The 15,846-nt window shown below is 37.4% G+C and overlaps 3 protein-coding genes across 3 annotated transcripts; all 3 read right to left on the reverse strand.

The window, feature by feature from the left end:
- Positions 1-651: 651 nt before the first annotated feature.
- LOC146522959 (Fc receptor-like protein 5) lies at positions 652-4,876 on the reverse strand. The gene is made up of 5 exons (XM_085142312.1): positions 4,524-4,876; positions 3,706-3,969; positions 3,316-3,573; positions 1,931-2,061; positions 652-1,318 (listed from the first exon to the last, which is right to left on the reverse strand). The coding sequence occupies exons 1-4, from the start codon at positions 4,645-4,647 to the stop codon at positions 1,937-1,939; spliced, it is 771 nt and encodes a 256-aa protein (XP_084998438.1). The 5' UTR covers positions 4,648-4,876; the 3' UTR covers positions 652-1,318; positions 1,931-1,936.
- Positions 4,877-7,181: 2,305 nt separating this feature from the next.
- LOC146522960 (type-2 ice-structuring protein-like) lies at positions 7,182-11,904 on the reverse strand. Its single transcript, XM_085142924.1, has 5 exons — positions 8,762-11,904; positions 8,109-8,245; positions 7,900-8,019; positions 7,506-7,611; positions 7,182-7,367 (listed from the first exon to the last, which is right to left on the reverse strand). Exons 1-5 carry the CDS (start codon positions 8,820-8,822, stop codon positions 7,294-7,296), a joined length of 498 nt encoding a protein of 165 aa, XP_084999050.1. The 5' UTR covers positions 8,823-11,904; the 3' UTR covers positions 7,182-7,293.
- Positions 11,905-13,216: 1,312 nt separating this feature from the next.
- LOC146522961 (Fc receptor-like protein 5) lies at positions 13,217-15,551 on the reverse strand. The gene is made up of 3 exons (XM_085142710.1): positions 15,437-15,551; positions 14,603-14,845; positions 13,217-14,491 (listed from the first exon to the last, which is right to left on the reverse strand). Exons 1-3 carry the CDS (start codon positions 15,549-15,551, stop codon positions 14,205-14,207), a joined length of 645 nt encoding a protein of 214 aa, XP_084998836.1. The 3' UTR covers positions 13,217-14,204.
- Between the last annotated feature and the right edge of the window lie 295 nt (positions 15,552-15,846).

The raw sequence follows: 15,846 nt of genomic DNA on the forward strand, positions 1-15,846 counted from the left end.
TCAACCATAAATAAGAATAATACAAGAACTTAAAATCAGTCACTAGCCGTGTCTGGGCCTAAACTCCGCTGCAGGTCCACATATCAAACGATCACTATGGTATTACTGAGAGTTGAAAAACTGTCTAAAGTCTTTCATCTTTAATAAAATGATCAGCGTTCTGCTCTACCAGGTGTAAGAATTGAGTTTAACATCCAGGCAACCATGAAAACGGAATTTATGACATTTAACGGAGTTAGAAGTTAGCAGGAAGTTAGCTCGCTAGCTTCTATCTAAATACAATATAGCATGTCCTGACTGTGGGGTTTTGGAAACAAATTAAAACATACAGCTCTGTTATCACTTCCAACATAAATGAAGACAGAAAACTAAACAGCAGTGACGTTTGTAGGGTTACTGAAGTTTGGCTAGCTGGTATATAATGATGTGCTACGTGACCGCTAGCGACACAGCTATGTTAGCATAATATAAACAAACTAACTTTTTTTCCACTCGATAAAAGTTAACGTGAGTGTTCTCGGTGGTCAGGAACAAATGTAATCACATGGCAGGATGCTGTAAAAGGACCAAACTTCAGCCAGGAGAACAACTGAGATAATCCATCCACAATACGAGGTTAGTCATTCATATACTGCTGTATGGGCTGGGATGATGAATTAAATCAATTTTGGATTAAGGCAAAATGTGGAACTAGTCATCACTATGGTTAAATAACAAAGCAGCCATAGCCCCACACCTTTATATGTGCAGTGCCATACAACATATCAACTGATAGGTCCACATGTAGCTCCACATTTGGTCATTTTTAGTTTAATATTGATGATAATTATGACATTATGACACAAGAAGGACGTTCATGTACCCCTGCTTTCCTAAAAGAAACGTTTTATAAAATGTAATATACAGAGCAAATAAGAAACATAATACATTACTTTTTATTTGATTTTAACTACAATAATAAAGACATTACTACGTTAGCATGGGAGTGTTAATATTGACATATGAAGACTAGCATGAACCTAATGTACATTTTGACATTGACATAATCATTGTTTTTGTCTTTTAAACCAAAAACACATCAAATGTGAGAATTATGCAGTTTTCAGTTCAGCGCAAACAGCAGATTGATCATCAGGTCATGAGCTAACAGTGTAGGCAAAACATCAGCTGTTAAAAAGTTATAAAGTTAAAAAAGTTAAACAAATAAAAATGTTACTTTAATCCTGGTGATACATTGATCGTTATTGTTCATCATGATCTTCATCCTCAGACACTCCAGTCAGAGATGATCAGACTCTCATTTTTGTCTCAGTTTCAGCTGCAGGAGGAACAGAAACTTAGTGGGACTTTTTTTAAAAGCAGAATTTAATCCCATATAAGCAGTGTTATACAAAAGTTGCACTTTCTATTGTTGCCATGAGAACTAGCTCTGACCTCTGACCTCATTAACAACAATACGAATCCCTGATGATAATTGTCTGTCTTTATCTGCTGTGACATTGTTTTTAAATCATGAATATTTTCTTCACTTAATGAACATCAACATACAAACATGCCTGAGGTCACCTGATGAGCCACAACCAAGGATCTGTTTCACAAAGTGTAATGAGTTGAGAAGCTTCGTTACACCACTGTGGTCAGTTGGCATCTACTGTCCAACTGGAGGAGGCTGCAAATGGAAGACGTGAATCTTTCACAGCAAGAGGTTAAAGTGTTGCTGCTGCTTTTAAGTTATTTTCAATCAGATGTATCCATCGCCAGATTTTATACTTGAATTATTGTTAGACTGACAAAATGAGTTTGGAAAAATAGTTTTATGATGGATTTTTTTTTTTTACATTTGTTTGGCAGCTACGATGTTGTATTGGACCTCTGACCTCTGAAATTGAATATATTATTCTAAATATATATTTTTTTGTTTTACTCTTACCTTGAGTCAACCTTTGCACATGGATATACACAGTATGAGTATACCAGTGAACAGGATGAACAAAAAGATTGTGTATGCCAGCCTGGGAAGAGACATCAGAGGAGGAGGAGCAGTCGTAGACGGAGCTCGAGCTGTGACACAGAAAAAGTTTTGTCATCATTTTTCCTGTTTAGGACCAAATGTTACATGAAAAGTAAATAAAGAAAATCCATCGTTCATGTAGTGGTGAAGAGTTTACTGTGTAAACGGACTCGCTCTTACAAAGCGCTTTTCTACTCTCATTGAGCACTCAAAGCATTTTATACAACTCGTGCATTCACTTTTATCTACGGTTTGTAGTGCTTCTATCTAACATTCACTCGCATTCACACTCCGATGGATGCACCAGAGGGCAACATGGGGTTAGTATCTTGCCCAAGGATATTTGGCATGTAGACTGGAAGAGCCTGGGATCAAACCACCAACCTTCTGGTGAGTAGGTGACCCGCTCTACCACCTGAGCTACAGTCACCCCAGTATGTGTGTATTTACATAAAAACATTCAACAGGACACATCGAGGTGTGTCTGAAATGTGTCGTTTAACACTAAAACGGCCTTTCACTGCATTTTATCGTGGAGCCACTGAATCTGCAGGAAGCAGCTCATATATAGTTTTAAATCAAAGAAACCTGAAGAGCTTCATGTGGATGACAATTTTTTCAGCAGTTTGCAGTTTGCGAATAAAAATGGGAGAGTTTGAAAAAGTACTTTGACCTTTAATTTGCGTTCATTACTGAGAATGCTAAACACAGACCTTGAACATTTTTGGGACCCTAAAAATGTTGGGACACTGTATGTAAGTAAATCTAATGCAGTGCAGGCCCATCTTGGGCCTACTGAAGGGACGAGAGGGGGATAGGAGGCTCCTCCTCGTCTGCGGGCTGGTGTGGACCTCGCTCTGGAGAAGGGATTCCTGGACTGCTGGTGGACCCGTAATAAACATCTGGCATAATTGCACCAGGGAATTATAGTGAATATAGAAAATTGTATTTTTATCGGTTTTAGAATTGTTTTATTTAGTCTCCATGGGGATTTTAGTATATTGATAACATTTTATTGCGTATGTTTTTTAAGAGTTAGAGAAGAGTTTTTTTGTCTGGAAATAAACTGTTTCCGATTAGACCTGCTTGTGCCCTTGGTATTTGACTCGCTTGCTCCCCCTTGTATTTAAAATAATCATTCTACTCAGCATGACATTCTGGCGCATCAGCTTTCGTATCCGCATTACATAGGCAAACAGGAGGATGAGGGTTCTGATTTATAGTTTTACTCCTAGACTACTGGATACCTGTTCCTAAAACCCATCAGACGAAACCTTCATGAAACTTAATATCATCATCATCACCTCTCACTTCCAGCCAAATCTCCGGTGACTGTCCTTTAGTGGGATGTTCACACTTGTAGGAGCCTTCGTTCTCCTTGGACACATGGATAAAGCTCAACCTTCCGTCAGACGTTTTTTCAATAAAAGTACCATTTCTGTAGAAAGCAGTACTGAAATTGGACGTAGATTCCTTTGCATATTTTTCCTTATAGGAGCAGTTTAGTGTCACACTGTCTCCCTCAGTCAGAGGAACAGCAGGACCCTGCAGGATGACACCAGCTGAAATGCAGAGAGAGAAACTGTGGTCTCTGACTCTGGTTTTTGTCCTTGGTTACAAAGTTGCAAAATGTGTTAATTTTATTTTTACTTAAGCTACAACATCAACAATCTGACATTACTTAGCAAGCTTACTTGTCACTGTGATGTTGATGGTGTTGCTGCACTCCCCGCTGTCAGACTCACACCAGTACACTCCACTGTCTGATGGGTAGACACCTTTGATGGTGCAGGATGATCCATTTAATTGGCCCCAGGTCTCACATGAAACAGAAGACTTTGTGGAGGTGTTTCTCTTCACTGTCCAGCTGCTGAAGCTGCCTGGCACTGCACAGCTCAGAGTCACAGTTTCATAATAGAAGAAGACTGACCTGCTGGGATGGATGCTGAGAGTAGCAGCTGCAGGTTCAAAAACATCAGGTCGAGACACATCAGTTAACATGCAGTGTGTGGAGATCAATGACATGAACATCAGAGAAGTAACCTGTACTGATCGTAAGTGCTAAAAGAGACGGGAGACTCACAAAAGATTAACATGAGAGTCAGAATAAATATTCCACTAGACCAGCAAATATGAAGAGACGAGCTACAACAGCCATTATAACTAAAATTGGATCAAGATGTATATTATTCTGCTGTACATGCTTATATATAACAGTCACGGTCTGCTGGGCTGTATCATTGGAGGGGCAAACTGGCATCCACTGTTTAGCATTAAAGTACAGTCTAGTGTTACATGTTACAGCTGCAAAGTCGGAACGACACCTTCTCAACTGTTTGAGGCTTTAAGAGCATTAAAAATAATAAATGAATCGATGCAGTTACACAGTGAAGACAGAAGACAATGTTAATGTTAATGTTCACACTGCACTGAAAAAGGCGACTCACAACTAATAAACCTATGTGTAAATTGAATTAAAAGTAACATCTGTAATAGAAACATATTGATCTACCTTTAACAAAATCCAAACAGTGGATTAGAGTCCACAGTGAGAAAGTGGAAAGAGACTCCATGGATTTCATATTATAGAAAACAATATGAAAAACAAGTCCACAGTGTGTGGGAGAATAAAACATTTGTCTCTTCCTTCTTTAAATCAACACCCGTGTTTCAGTTTTAAACCCCCGAATTAAGGAAGTGTGCTCAGATGGGCAGTTTTGCTTTTAAAGGTTACTTAGTGAATGTCCTTGACGTTTCTTCGTGTCAGTCAAAATAAGAGCTGGCTGACATAAACTATTGAAAAGTGCTTCAGTGTTTGATTATTTTATCTTACTAACCAGAGGAGACACTGGGTCATCTTTTATGAATGAAACTTTCAAAACCAAGATTATAAGTATTTATATTACTTTATATGTAGTGTTCAGATTGCATTGAAACAAGCAACAAGGGTCAAAATGTCCACAAAGTGGAGACAGACAGACATACTAATGATGAGGACATTAGTGAGACTATTTTTCACCAGGAAGCATTTCTGATCACAGAGCTGAATTCAAGATTAAGGATATCGTTCATTAGTTTAAACAGATATAAAAAACAATCAGTATCAAAATAAAAGCTGATATCAAATCCACTGAAAGGAGCTTTAGCTGTCAGTTTTGTAACCTTAGTCATGGCACATGTATTTATATTTGTCCACATTTAATTTGTGTAGATTATAATATACATGTATATATTAACATATGGGCAAACAGACCAAAGGACAGGGCAATAGCCCTAATCAGTGCTAACAGCTGACCAGATTGGCTACCTCCCTGTACTTTTTTTGGGGGTAACAACAATAACAATAATAATATTTAAATTTATAACAAGGTATAATGATAACAATAATGTGCAATAACCATACACTTCTTCTTCTTCTTTTTATTACTCAAGTTACTGTGTTGTGTTGTACATAGTGCAAATGTGGGACAGTTTTTCCAATTTCATTGTACTATGTATGACTGTACAATGACAATAAAGAGTTATCTTATCTTACATTTATGTTGCATATTAGTTTTTGCAATATTATTTTTTTATATTTAAATAGTTCACTATCACTTATCTTACCTTATTTGTGTGACATAAGTTATTTTTTGTGGCACCTTGTTGGACGTAATTTTGGTTCATCCATAATGTTTACAGTAGGAATGTTTTTGAAGTGTAACATGTGTCATGTGCATCAGGAAGATAACAGAGTAAAATGTTGAGTGCACAGTGTCTTCCTGTGTTGGTGGTTATTAAAGAAGATATTTCTTTCATATTTCGTCAGAAAAGAGCTGTCTCTGAGAGAGATCTTAAACATTTAACGGTTCTGAAACTATCGAATGGCATGAAGCCGAAAGCCTCGCTCATATAAGGTTATTACCCGGACTTCCTTATATGAACAAAATGCAATGGAGTACACAATTCTAGCCTCTTATGTTCAATACAATTTTGTTTTGCTTTTGAGACTCAAATGATTCACAGTGGTAATTTACTCAAGTGCTGTGCACAACAAGCGAGTCCTGTATTTCATGACATTTGTATTATGTCTATACTCATGCAGCACATTGTGAAACATGCTGTGGTTGCTGGACTGTTTGCTCTCCTTTTAGTTTAGTTTAGTCCTTTTAGAAACTGAAAATAATCATTAATCCAGGATCGAACCTTGTATAATCATCAATAAGTCATTAGATTATTGTGTTTTATTATGCTTACTATCAAGGATTTAGGCCTTCATTTTTGTCATTTTTTCTGTGCTCAGAGATGAGTACATGCACAGCAAGCTACATATATGTTTCCTTGTATTGTAATTGTTGTGGGAGCCAAGTTAAGATAGTTCATATGTTTTAGTATTTATATTTTGCTGTTGTTAAGCTTGTTTGTGTAATTAATAATTTAAGAAGTAAATGCATGTTTATGGTGGAACTAAAATTATTTTATTGCTGTGTTGGTTTGGTTACGTAGTACCATGAATACATGTGCCTTAAAGACTCGTGTTTATAGTAAAATCCGGGCATCACGAATGTTTGCAAATTAGCGCATGCGGTGCGGGAGGGGGAAGAGAGAGAAAAAGAGTTAATACGGCATAAGCTATACGCGGCAGCAGGGTAGAACAGAGCCACACGGTTTTCCTACCGTAGTAGGTTATTTTGTTGAGGATAAATTAAACCTGACCACTCCTGTAAGATGCAAACTGTGGAATAAATTTTTTGTTACATCTTTTCACATCGGAGTCCTGTGGAGTTCTTTTTTCCTCTTCAAACTGACGTACGCGAGTGAAGCACGGGAAAACTGGTCTCACGGCTTATACAATTGTTATGTAGAGAAAAATCTTAGTTTCCTCTTACTTTACTGTATATAAAGAGAGTACTAAGAATACTGTTGGCAGAAAGACACAAAATAGTTAACAAAAAAGTTGAAATTATCATAGGATGCTCACCTAATCTGGCAGCACATTTAAACATCAAGGAGTAAATACAAATTGTACAACACATCTTAGGTGTAATGGTCTGGTAACTGGTCAAGATAACTTGTACATGCATACAAGGTAGAGAAAAAAATCATGTATATTTAAATTAAATTAATTATAATAATAATTAATAATTAATTAAATTAAAAATTAATTAAAATATGTGTATGTGCCACAAAAGAAGACGGACATGTTTGCTTGAAGCTTTAATGCTGCAAAAAAGAACAAACACCATCATACATCAGTGTGTGTTTTATGGGAGTTTCATGCTTTGAGTGTCAGTCCAACACTGTCATTTGACGATGTTCTTGGCGCAGACAGATGGCAGATGATATCCACACCATGCATCAAGCCAGCAATTTGAATCTGCAAAATTCAAGAGCAGAAATCATTCAAATGTTACTCAAATGAAAAACCTAAAGAACCAGCCTTTATGGCTTGTATATTTGATCACTTCAACCAGTCATACACATTAAGCACTCGTTGATAACTGTTCTAAATTACCTCGAGAACTCATCTGCAGACAGTTCTCGTAGTAACCATTGCTTGGCTCTCCCCAGCACCATTGTGAAAAGGAGGAACTGGTCCCATCACTCCAAAACCAAGTACCCTTGTAGAAGACAAAATTTGAAAAAAAAGTAGTTCAGACAGGCCTGTGTGTAATCCTAACCAACAGATCAGCTCACTTTAATGCAACCACACATAACTTTCTGTATATCTAACTGGAAAATCTCACATTAGGCATATTATTTACCTGGTTAGTAATCTCTAAAAGGCAGATCCTCAGATCTCCACCCAAGATTGTTGATGGACATTTTTGACATAATATTGTATATCATTAGTATCTGCCTTAGGTTTCACTGCAGGTGGGAATTAACATTTTCTTTTGACAAAATACCTTGGGTCCTTTGCTTCCTCCAATCCAAACTGCAGTGTTGCCAAACAGCTGAATAATCCTTTGGTGCTCCCAGTAAGTGTGCACTGATGCAAGGTTTGCCCCCAAGCCCCAGCAGTGTCTCTTCAATGAAGACGGACAAAGCAGAGGTTTTTTAAAACAATGAGTGGTTCAATCAGGTGTTAAAGATGATAAAAGTAAAATAAAATTACCTTAGCAGAATCCCAACTCATGGGTGTTTGATTGTAGGCAAAGCAGCGACTACCGACTTGAGTCCAACCGTAAGGACACCGGGCTCGATTCCAACCATCAGGACAATAAATGCACCTCTTGACCTGGTGACTCTTGGCTGTGGACAAGTGAACAGTTGTACATGTGTCTCTGGTTAATATCTTATTTTGTATTACTTTTAATTATTATATATCCAATAACTGACAAGTCATACAAGTAACATTGGGTATATAAACATTAGTTAAAGGATTGGTGGTGTACTGGTGTGCAGTTATGTGTATGAAGTACAGGGCGTTGTCTTTCCTTCACGTTGATATATATATATATATATATATATATATATATATATATATATATATATATATATATATATATATATATATATATATATAGCTGTATGCTTTGTATTTATTAAGACAATATAATTAATTGTAACAATGGTAACTTATATATCTTTTCTATTATGTTGGATTCAGCATGACATTAGTTATTGAAAAACTGGAAAATGCATTTCACTTGTGGGCATCAATCCCTTTGCTTTAACTCTCATAAATAAGATGCATATTTTACTATTATTTTTTTATTTTTAACTACACTCATATATAAATAATGGAAATTATACTGCCATACTTACCACCAGCCGTGGTTACAGCCATCATTGCACAGAGAAGTGCACACAGAGTCAGCAGCTTCATGGTGATGTTAGTGTCTCTGTGGAAAAAAAGCTACTATCAATTCAATACAGAAAGGATGAAAAAAATCTGAGTTTGTCAAAGAACATTTACAGAAATAACCTGCAACTATCGATAAAACAGCAGTGACGTGCATGCTGTTTTTCATACTCTTCTTGTATGAATAGTGTGTTAAAGACAAGCTGTGCTCCGATGAAAATACACTGAAACCAGTGTTATTAACAGCATTTGATAGTCTACTACTATATAAAAAATTATCTTTGGACTAGCAATAATTATAATAATAATAATTCCATTCAAATATTTCTCTCTTCATGTGTTTTCTTTCCAGAAAATAACATATGACTGCAAAACCAAATATTTTCAAACCATTTCAGATCATTCATCCCAGCGTGCAGCGTTTAAAGTGTGGAAGTACTGACGTTACTTTGAGTTTGATTCTGTAAAAAGTGACAAAAACATTAGCGTCCGCTGTTCACTGTGTGGGAAGAAAACTTCTTTTTGCAGCGAAAAAAACCCTTCCAAGCAAGCACCGAGTGCGCTACCATGTAATGGGAAATTCACAGAGAAACTCCCGGATTCTTCCACTGACATAACCGCTGCCGCACACCTGCACCAGGGCAAACATCTGCCTGCTAAACAGGTGAAAATAGAGCAACAGGACCTCTGAGTCTTTGATTTTATTTATTTTCTGCTGTGTTTTATGTGCATCTATTTGAAAGACTGAGTGTAAGCACAAAAAAATATCTTATTTTATGTGCAGGAATGTGCAGAAAATAGGTTTAAATGTTAAACAAATTTCTTCCAGTCAGAGAATGTTGCATATAATTTATTTTTTGCTTGATGCATAAAGTTAAAAGATCAAAACTAATAAAACAAGTTTTAAAAAGAGATGTTTCCATTTGATTACATTTTATATGATGGATTATGCAGAAAAGTAGAATTGGGCTAAAAGATCTATCACTACCTACTCAGGGTGTAAATCATGTTTTAATAAGTAACTAAGTAACTAATTTCTTTTGAAAATAAGTAATCAGTAAAGTAACGGGATTACTTTTGGGGGGAAGTAATCAGTAATTAGTTACTGATTACTTTTTTCAAGTAACTTGACCAATACTGTTCACCACGTTGCATGTAAAAAGTTCTTTCATCTTTTCACTCTTTTCCTTTTTTATCACTTACCTTGTGCCTTTTTCCATGTCTACATTCATCTGTTTGTTACCTACTTGTTCAGCTGTCTCTACTTGGGATGCTCCCCCATCCCGCATCTGAAGCATTTCATATTTTCAGATACTATATGAAGAACAAAGTAAAAGTTATCGATTCAACCTTGAAAAGCAATGCTCAATTCTTTATCCCCCGTGAGAGTCATTAAAACCTGTATTTTAAAGGAGAAAACAATGTTTTAAGCAAGGAGATTTGCAACCAAGAAGCATGATTTTAATAGCAGAGAGGAGCTGTGCATGCTTAGACAACTCCTGCTTCGTTTCTGATGAATGATGGAAAACTGGTGATTGTAAATGGACTGGTTTTTACATAGCACTTTTTTTATTGTACTTGAGCACTTGAAGCACTTTACACAACATGCCTCATTCACCCATTAATGCAAGAAACTTTTGTCTATGCTTTCTATCTCTTTTTCCTTTTTGTTGTGTTTTCTACTTAGCATTCACCACCAATCTTAACATGCTTTATCCAAAACACACTCTCTGCTGAATCACCCGTAATTATATTCAGAATGTTCAGTTACTTTGTCTTTAGGGCTTCTTTATCTTATCTTTTCTTTATCTTTCCATTCTGGACTTTCTTAGCGTGTAGGTTTAGCTACTCAGTATCTTGCCGGAGCCTCATTTTGCAATGCCACACCCGATCAACTATCCAACAGCCAAACTGAACTCCTTCAGTGAGGAGTGGTGAGTCAGGTGCTCCTGACCCGAGCTGGTAGCAGTTCCTCAGAAAAACCTCAGACAACCTAATGAGCAGCACGATGGAGTCATTCTGCATCCTCAGACCCACCCGTATAATGCATCCACTCAGAGAGAGAGAGAGATCAGTTATTCACTGAAGCAGTTATTTAAACAAAATACAACAAAACATTTCTATAAATCAAGAAACAATTAAAAAATGGCTTCATGTGAATACTAACTCAAAGATAAGTTTCCTTTTTTTTACTGCATTTGAAACCAATAATAAAAGTCTGTAGAAAAAAATTATGTGGAAATGGCCATAGTCCTGGAAAGGAAACAATGGAATTGAGGTTGGAGCACACACATTTATAAAAACATCTTTTTTTTATTTTATGTAGTGTGAACTGCAATTACTTTATTAATGGCAATCAAAAGAGGAGTAAATTCATTGGAAAATAAAATACAGGTTCCGCCAGGGATTCTGCTTTTATGACTAAGGAAAGTTTCATCACACCAGTCGGAAATTCTGATCAGGAGCATTATCCTCAGTACTGTGTTTCCCGGACAAAATGTAAACATAGAGGCTGGTTTTGAAACAGCAGTTACTCAAAAAAAACCTTCTCAACCACAGGACTGCTGCTCAGTGACATCAGTACATCACACTTTGAAACCAGAGTCTTCCTCAGTACCTTCATGCTGATTTATCCATGTGTGGTTATGCCAAAAGTACTGTTGTGTTGGACCCAAGAAACGTATGCTGGAGCAAATATGTTGACAGCAGAACTTTTATTTGATGTTGTGGTTTCATTGACACAGACACTCCCACGCTCTCTCTCTGCTGTCACGTCCGCTCCCCCTCCGACTGTCACTGCCAACATATAAAGACACACAATCAATGTCAGATCCCAGCACACCTGTTCACCCCGCCCCTGCGCCGCCCCGGGAGCTCACTGTGTCACCCCTCCTCTGCAGCTGGCCAGAGACCACACCCACGCCACAAGTACACTATACCAATTTGGTGTCAGGTAGCAAATGGATTTGATTGCTAATGGGTAATTGACTTTACATTATTTGAAAAAAAAAAAATTACAAAAAATTACATTCTGATTGGTGGAAAATTGAAATGTATTAATGGACCAATTCTTATGCTATTTTCCAGGTTTTTGTAGACCTTTTTCATGCAATGAACATTTACCAGAGGTTTGGTGCATACTGTTTCTGTATTTGTTGTGTTGGACTGCAAAAGAACAGGCTTTTTTCCTGGCCTTGTCTTCAAACAATCTTAGTTCCTCCTGCCACAGATCCAAGCAGATGTGATGAACAGATGAGGAGAGAGAGGAGTTCAGTCAGCATCAAAAAGGTGCTCTGACATCTTGATTTTAAAGTGATGTCAGTTAAAAGAGGTGGTGCACATACATTACTTTTTATTTGATTTTAACCATAATAATATAGACAAATATTTCTACATTAGCATGAGAAGTGCTAGTATTGACCTATGAAGCCTAGCATGAAGCTTATTTACATTTTGACATTGACATATCATTGTTTTTGTCTTTTAAACAAAAAACTCATCCAATGTAAGAATTCTGCAGTTTTCAGTTCAGCACAAAGAGCAGATTAAATCACGAGGTAACAATGTAGGCAAAACATACTGGTGATACATGATTGTTATTGTTCATCATGATCGTCATCCTCAGACACTCCAGTCAGAGATGATCAGACTCTCATTTTTGTCTCAGTTTCAGCTGCAGAAGGAACAGAAACTTTACGTAGTGGGACTTTTTTTAAAAGCAGAATTTAATCCCATATAAGGAGTGTTATACAACAGTTGCACTTTCTATTGTTGCCATGAGAACTAGCTCTGACCTCTGACCTCATTAACAACAATACGAATCCCTGATGATAACTTTCTGTCTTTATCTGCTGTGACATTTGTGCTGAAAACATCAATATCTGTCTTCACTTAATGAACATCAACACACAAACATGCCTGAGGTCACCTGATGAGCCACAACCAAGAATCTGTTTCACAAAGTGTAATGAGTTGAGGCCACTGTGGTCAGTTGGCATCTACTGTCCAACTGGAGGAGGCTGCAAATGGAAAACATTAATCTTTCACAGCAATGTTAATGTGTTGCTGCTGCTTTTAAGTTATTTTCAATCAGATGTATCTATCACCTGATTTCATACTTGAATTATTGTTAGACTGACAAAAGAAGTTTGAAAAACTAGTTTTATGATTGATTTTCTGTCATTTGTTTGGCAGCTAAGCTATTTGTTTGGTGTTGTATCTGACCTTTGACCCTGTGGAAAATTAATATATTCTCAGTATGATTTTTTTTGTGTTGTACTCTTACCTTGAGTGAACTTTTTGCCCATGGATATACACAGTATGAGTATACCAGTCAACAGGAGGAACAAAAAGATTGTGTATGCCAGCCTGGGAAGAGACATCAGAGGAAGAGGAGGAGGAGCAATCATAGACGGAGCTCGAGCTGTGACACAGAAACGGTTTTGTCATCATCTTTTCTATTTAGGACCAAATGTTACATGAAAAGTAAATAAAGAAAATTGACATTTCATGTAGTGTCACAAAAGATTGCTTCTAAAAAATGTGGAACAACTTTAGAATAGATGCCAAGTGCTGTTACGTTAACTTTACCTTCCTCACTCTTTTGTCACGACCATGGTCCCTCCTCCTGCACATCTCCTGTGACTGAGAGGGCTTGTTACTAGCTGTTACTGGTACTACCCTTGATGGTGCACCAGTAGCCCTGACAGCTAAGATGTTGTTTACTTTACACATTTTTCTGCACGTGTTGTGAGTTTATTTTTATTTTCCTCTCTTAGGAATGTGCTCAGTATGCCAGATTACCAGTCGAGACCTGGCTGTCATCTGGCATTTCATTAAAAACAGGCTGTCATGGAAATCACTGCATGGACTGAGGAACAGAAATCACTGAGTGCAAAGACAGTGCACGGTGTTTTGTCAAGTGTAGGATAAAGCTCTAACATACAAAGAAGAAACCATGATGCAAACACGATCCAGAAACATCTTCTCTGTGCTAAAGTTAATATAAAATGGACTCAGGTAAATCAGGAAACTATTCCCTGGTTGGATGAATCAAAATTGGAAATTGGAACCTTTGACCTCTGAACTAAAGAGAAGCAGGGTGTGCATTTGTGACCTATGGGACTGACAGTTTGCACATCTGAAGAGGCACGATCAATGCTGGAAGATATCTACATATTTGCCTTTGTCAAATCAAAGGCAAACTGGGAGTTAGGAAGTATTGTTGTGTAGGTGGGTGAAAAAGCTTAAAGGTTAATCTGACTCTATGGTTCAAATGTCTGACTGAACTATATGCTGCTGTGGTGCATTATGGGTAATGTAGGCACTATAAAACAGAAACAGGACGATGACTGTTCTGATTTTGGTTTTACTCCTAGACTACCAGATAACTGTTCCTAAAAGCCATCAGACAAAACCTTCATGAAATCTAACATCATCATCATCATCACCTCTCACTGGTGACTCTCCTTTTGTGGGATGAACACATTTGTAGAAGCCTTCATTCTCCTTGGACACATGGATAAGGCTCAACCTTCCTTCAGACCTATTTCCAATAAAAGCACCATTTCTGTAGAAAGCAGTACTGAAATTGGACGTAGACTCCTTTGCATATTTTTCCTTATAGGAGCAGTTTAGTGTCACACTGTCTCCCTCAGTCAGAGGAACAGCAGGACCCTGCAGGATGACACCAGCTGAAATGCAGAGAGATAAACTGTGGTCTCTGACTCTGGTTTTTGTCCTTAGTTACAAAACTTTATTTTCACTTAAGATACAACATCAACAATTTGGCATTACAAGCTTACTTGTCACTGTGATGTTGATGGTGTTGCTGCACTCCCTGCTGTCAGACTCACACCAGTACACTCCACTGTCTGATGGGTAGACACCTTTGATGGTGCAGGATGATCCATTTAATTGGCCCCAGGTCTCACATGAAACAGAAGACTTTGTGGAGGTGTTTCTCTTCACTGGCACTGCACAGCTCAGAGTCACAGTTTCATAATAGAAGAAGACTGACCTGCTGGGATGGATGCTCAGAGTAGCAGCTGCAGGTTCAAAAACATCAGGTTGAGACACATCAGTTAACATGCAGTAGACTACATGCAGTGTGTGGAGATCAATGACATGAACATCAGAGAAGTAACCTGTACTGATCGTAAGTGCTAAAAGAGACGGGAGACTCACAAAAGATTAACATGAGAGTCAGAATAAATATTCCACTAGACCAGCAAATATGAAGAGACGAGCTACAACAGCCATTATAACTAAAATTGGATCAAGATGTATATTATTCTGCTGTACATGCTTATATATAACAGTCACGGTCTGCTGGGCTGTATCATTGGAGGGGCAAACTGGCATCAACAGTACCCTGAGCTACTAGGATAAAACCCACAGACCCATTTTAATCCCCTGATGTTCCACAGATCTGACTCCAACTAAGAACTTCTGTGTTTTCCAAAAAGTACCACAGAGTGTCAAAACACTCAGAAGTCTATGCAGCTACACAGTGAAGACAAATGATGAGAGGATTATTAATGTTCACGCTGCACTGAAAAAAGCTCATGACTTACAAACCATAAACTCGTGTAAAAATAACTAAAAGTAACATCTGTATAAGAAACATATTGATTTACCTTTAACAAAATCCAAACAGTGGATGAGAGTCCACAGTGAGAAAGGGAGAAGAGACTCCATGGATTTCATATTATAGAAAAACACAAGTCCACAGTCTGTGGGAGAATAAAACATTTTGCCTCTTCCTTCTTTAAATCAACATCCATGTTTCAGTTTTAATTCTTAAATTCAGGAAGTGTGCTCAGATGGCCAGTTTTGCTTTTAACGGTTTTAAAGGTTACTCAGTGAATGTCCCCAAAGTTTCTGTCAGCCAAAATAAGAGCTGTCTGACTTAAACTACTTCAGTGCTTGATTATTTAATTACTAACCAGAGGGGACACTGGGTCATCTTTGATAAAAAGGAACTTTCTAAACCAACATTTTAAGTATTTTAATTACTTTATATAAAATGTTCAGATCGCATTAAAAT

Source organism: Neolamprologus multifasciatus, chromosome 3 (genome assembly GCF_963576455.1).
Source record: "Neolamprologus multifasciatus chromosome 3, fNeoMul1.2, whole genome shotgun sequence".
NCBI classification, from domain to species: domain Eukaryota; kingdom Metazoa; phylum Chordata; class Actinopteri; order Cichliformes; family Cichlidae; genus Neolamprologus; species Neolamprologus multifasciatus.

Bases quoted from the DNA above. Each gene is read 5' to 3' on its own strand.
- LOC146522959 (XM_085142312.1), bottom strand. From the start codon at position 4,647: ATGTTTTATTCTCCCACACACTGTGGACTTGTTTTTCATATTGTTTTC. The intron at 3,574-3,705 runs GTAAGCTTGCTA...TCTGCATTTCAG, and splicing joins CATCAACATCACAGTGACAA to CTGGTGTCATCCTGCAGGGT. The intron at 2,062-3,315 runs GTGATGATGATG...TCTGTGTCACAG, and splicing joins GATTTGGCTGGAAGTGAGAG to CTCGAGCTCCGTCTACGACT.
- LOC146522960 (XM_085142924.1), bottom strand. From the start codon at position 8,822: ATGAAGCTGCTGACTCTGTGTGCACTTCTCTGTGCAATGATGGCTGTA. The intron at 8,246-8,761 runs GTAAGTATGGCA...ACTTGTCCACAG, and splicing joins GGCTGTAACCACGGCTGGTG to CCAAGAGTCACCAGGTCAAG. The intron at 7,612-7,899 runs GTATTTTGTCAA...GTCTTCTACAAG, and splicing joins GAGGAAGCAAAGGACCCAAG to GGTACTTGGTTTTGGAGTGA.
- LOC146522961 (XM_085142710.1), bottom strand. From the start codon at position 15,551: ATGTTTTATTCTCCCACAGACTGTGGACTTGTGTTTTTCTATAATATG. The intron at 14,846-15,436 runs GTAAATCAATAT...TTGAACCTGCAG, and splicing joins CTGTTTGGATTTTGTTAAAG to CTGCTACTCTGAGCATCCAT. The intron at 14,492-14,602 runs GTAAGCTTGTAA...TCTGCATTTCAG, and splicing joins CATCAACATCACAGTGACAA to CTGGTGTCATCCTGCAGGGT.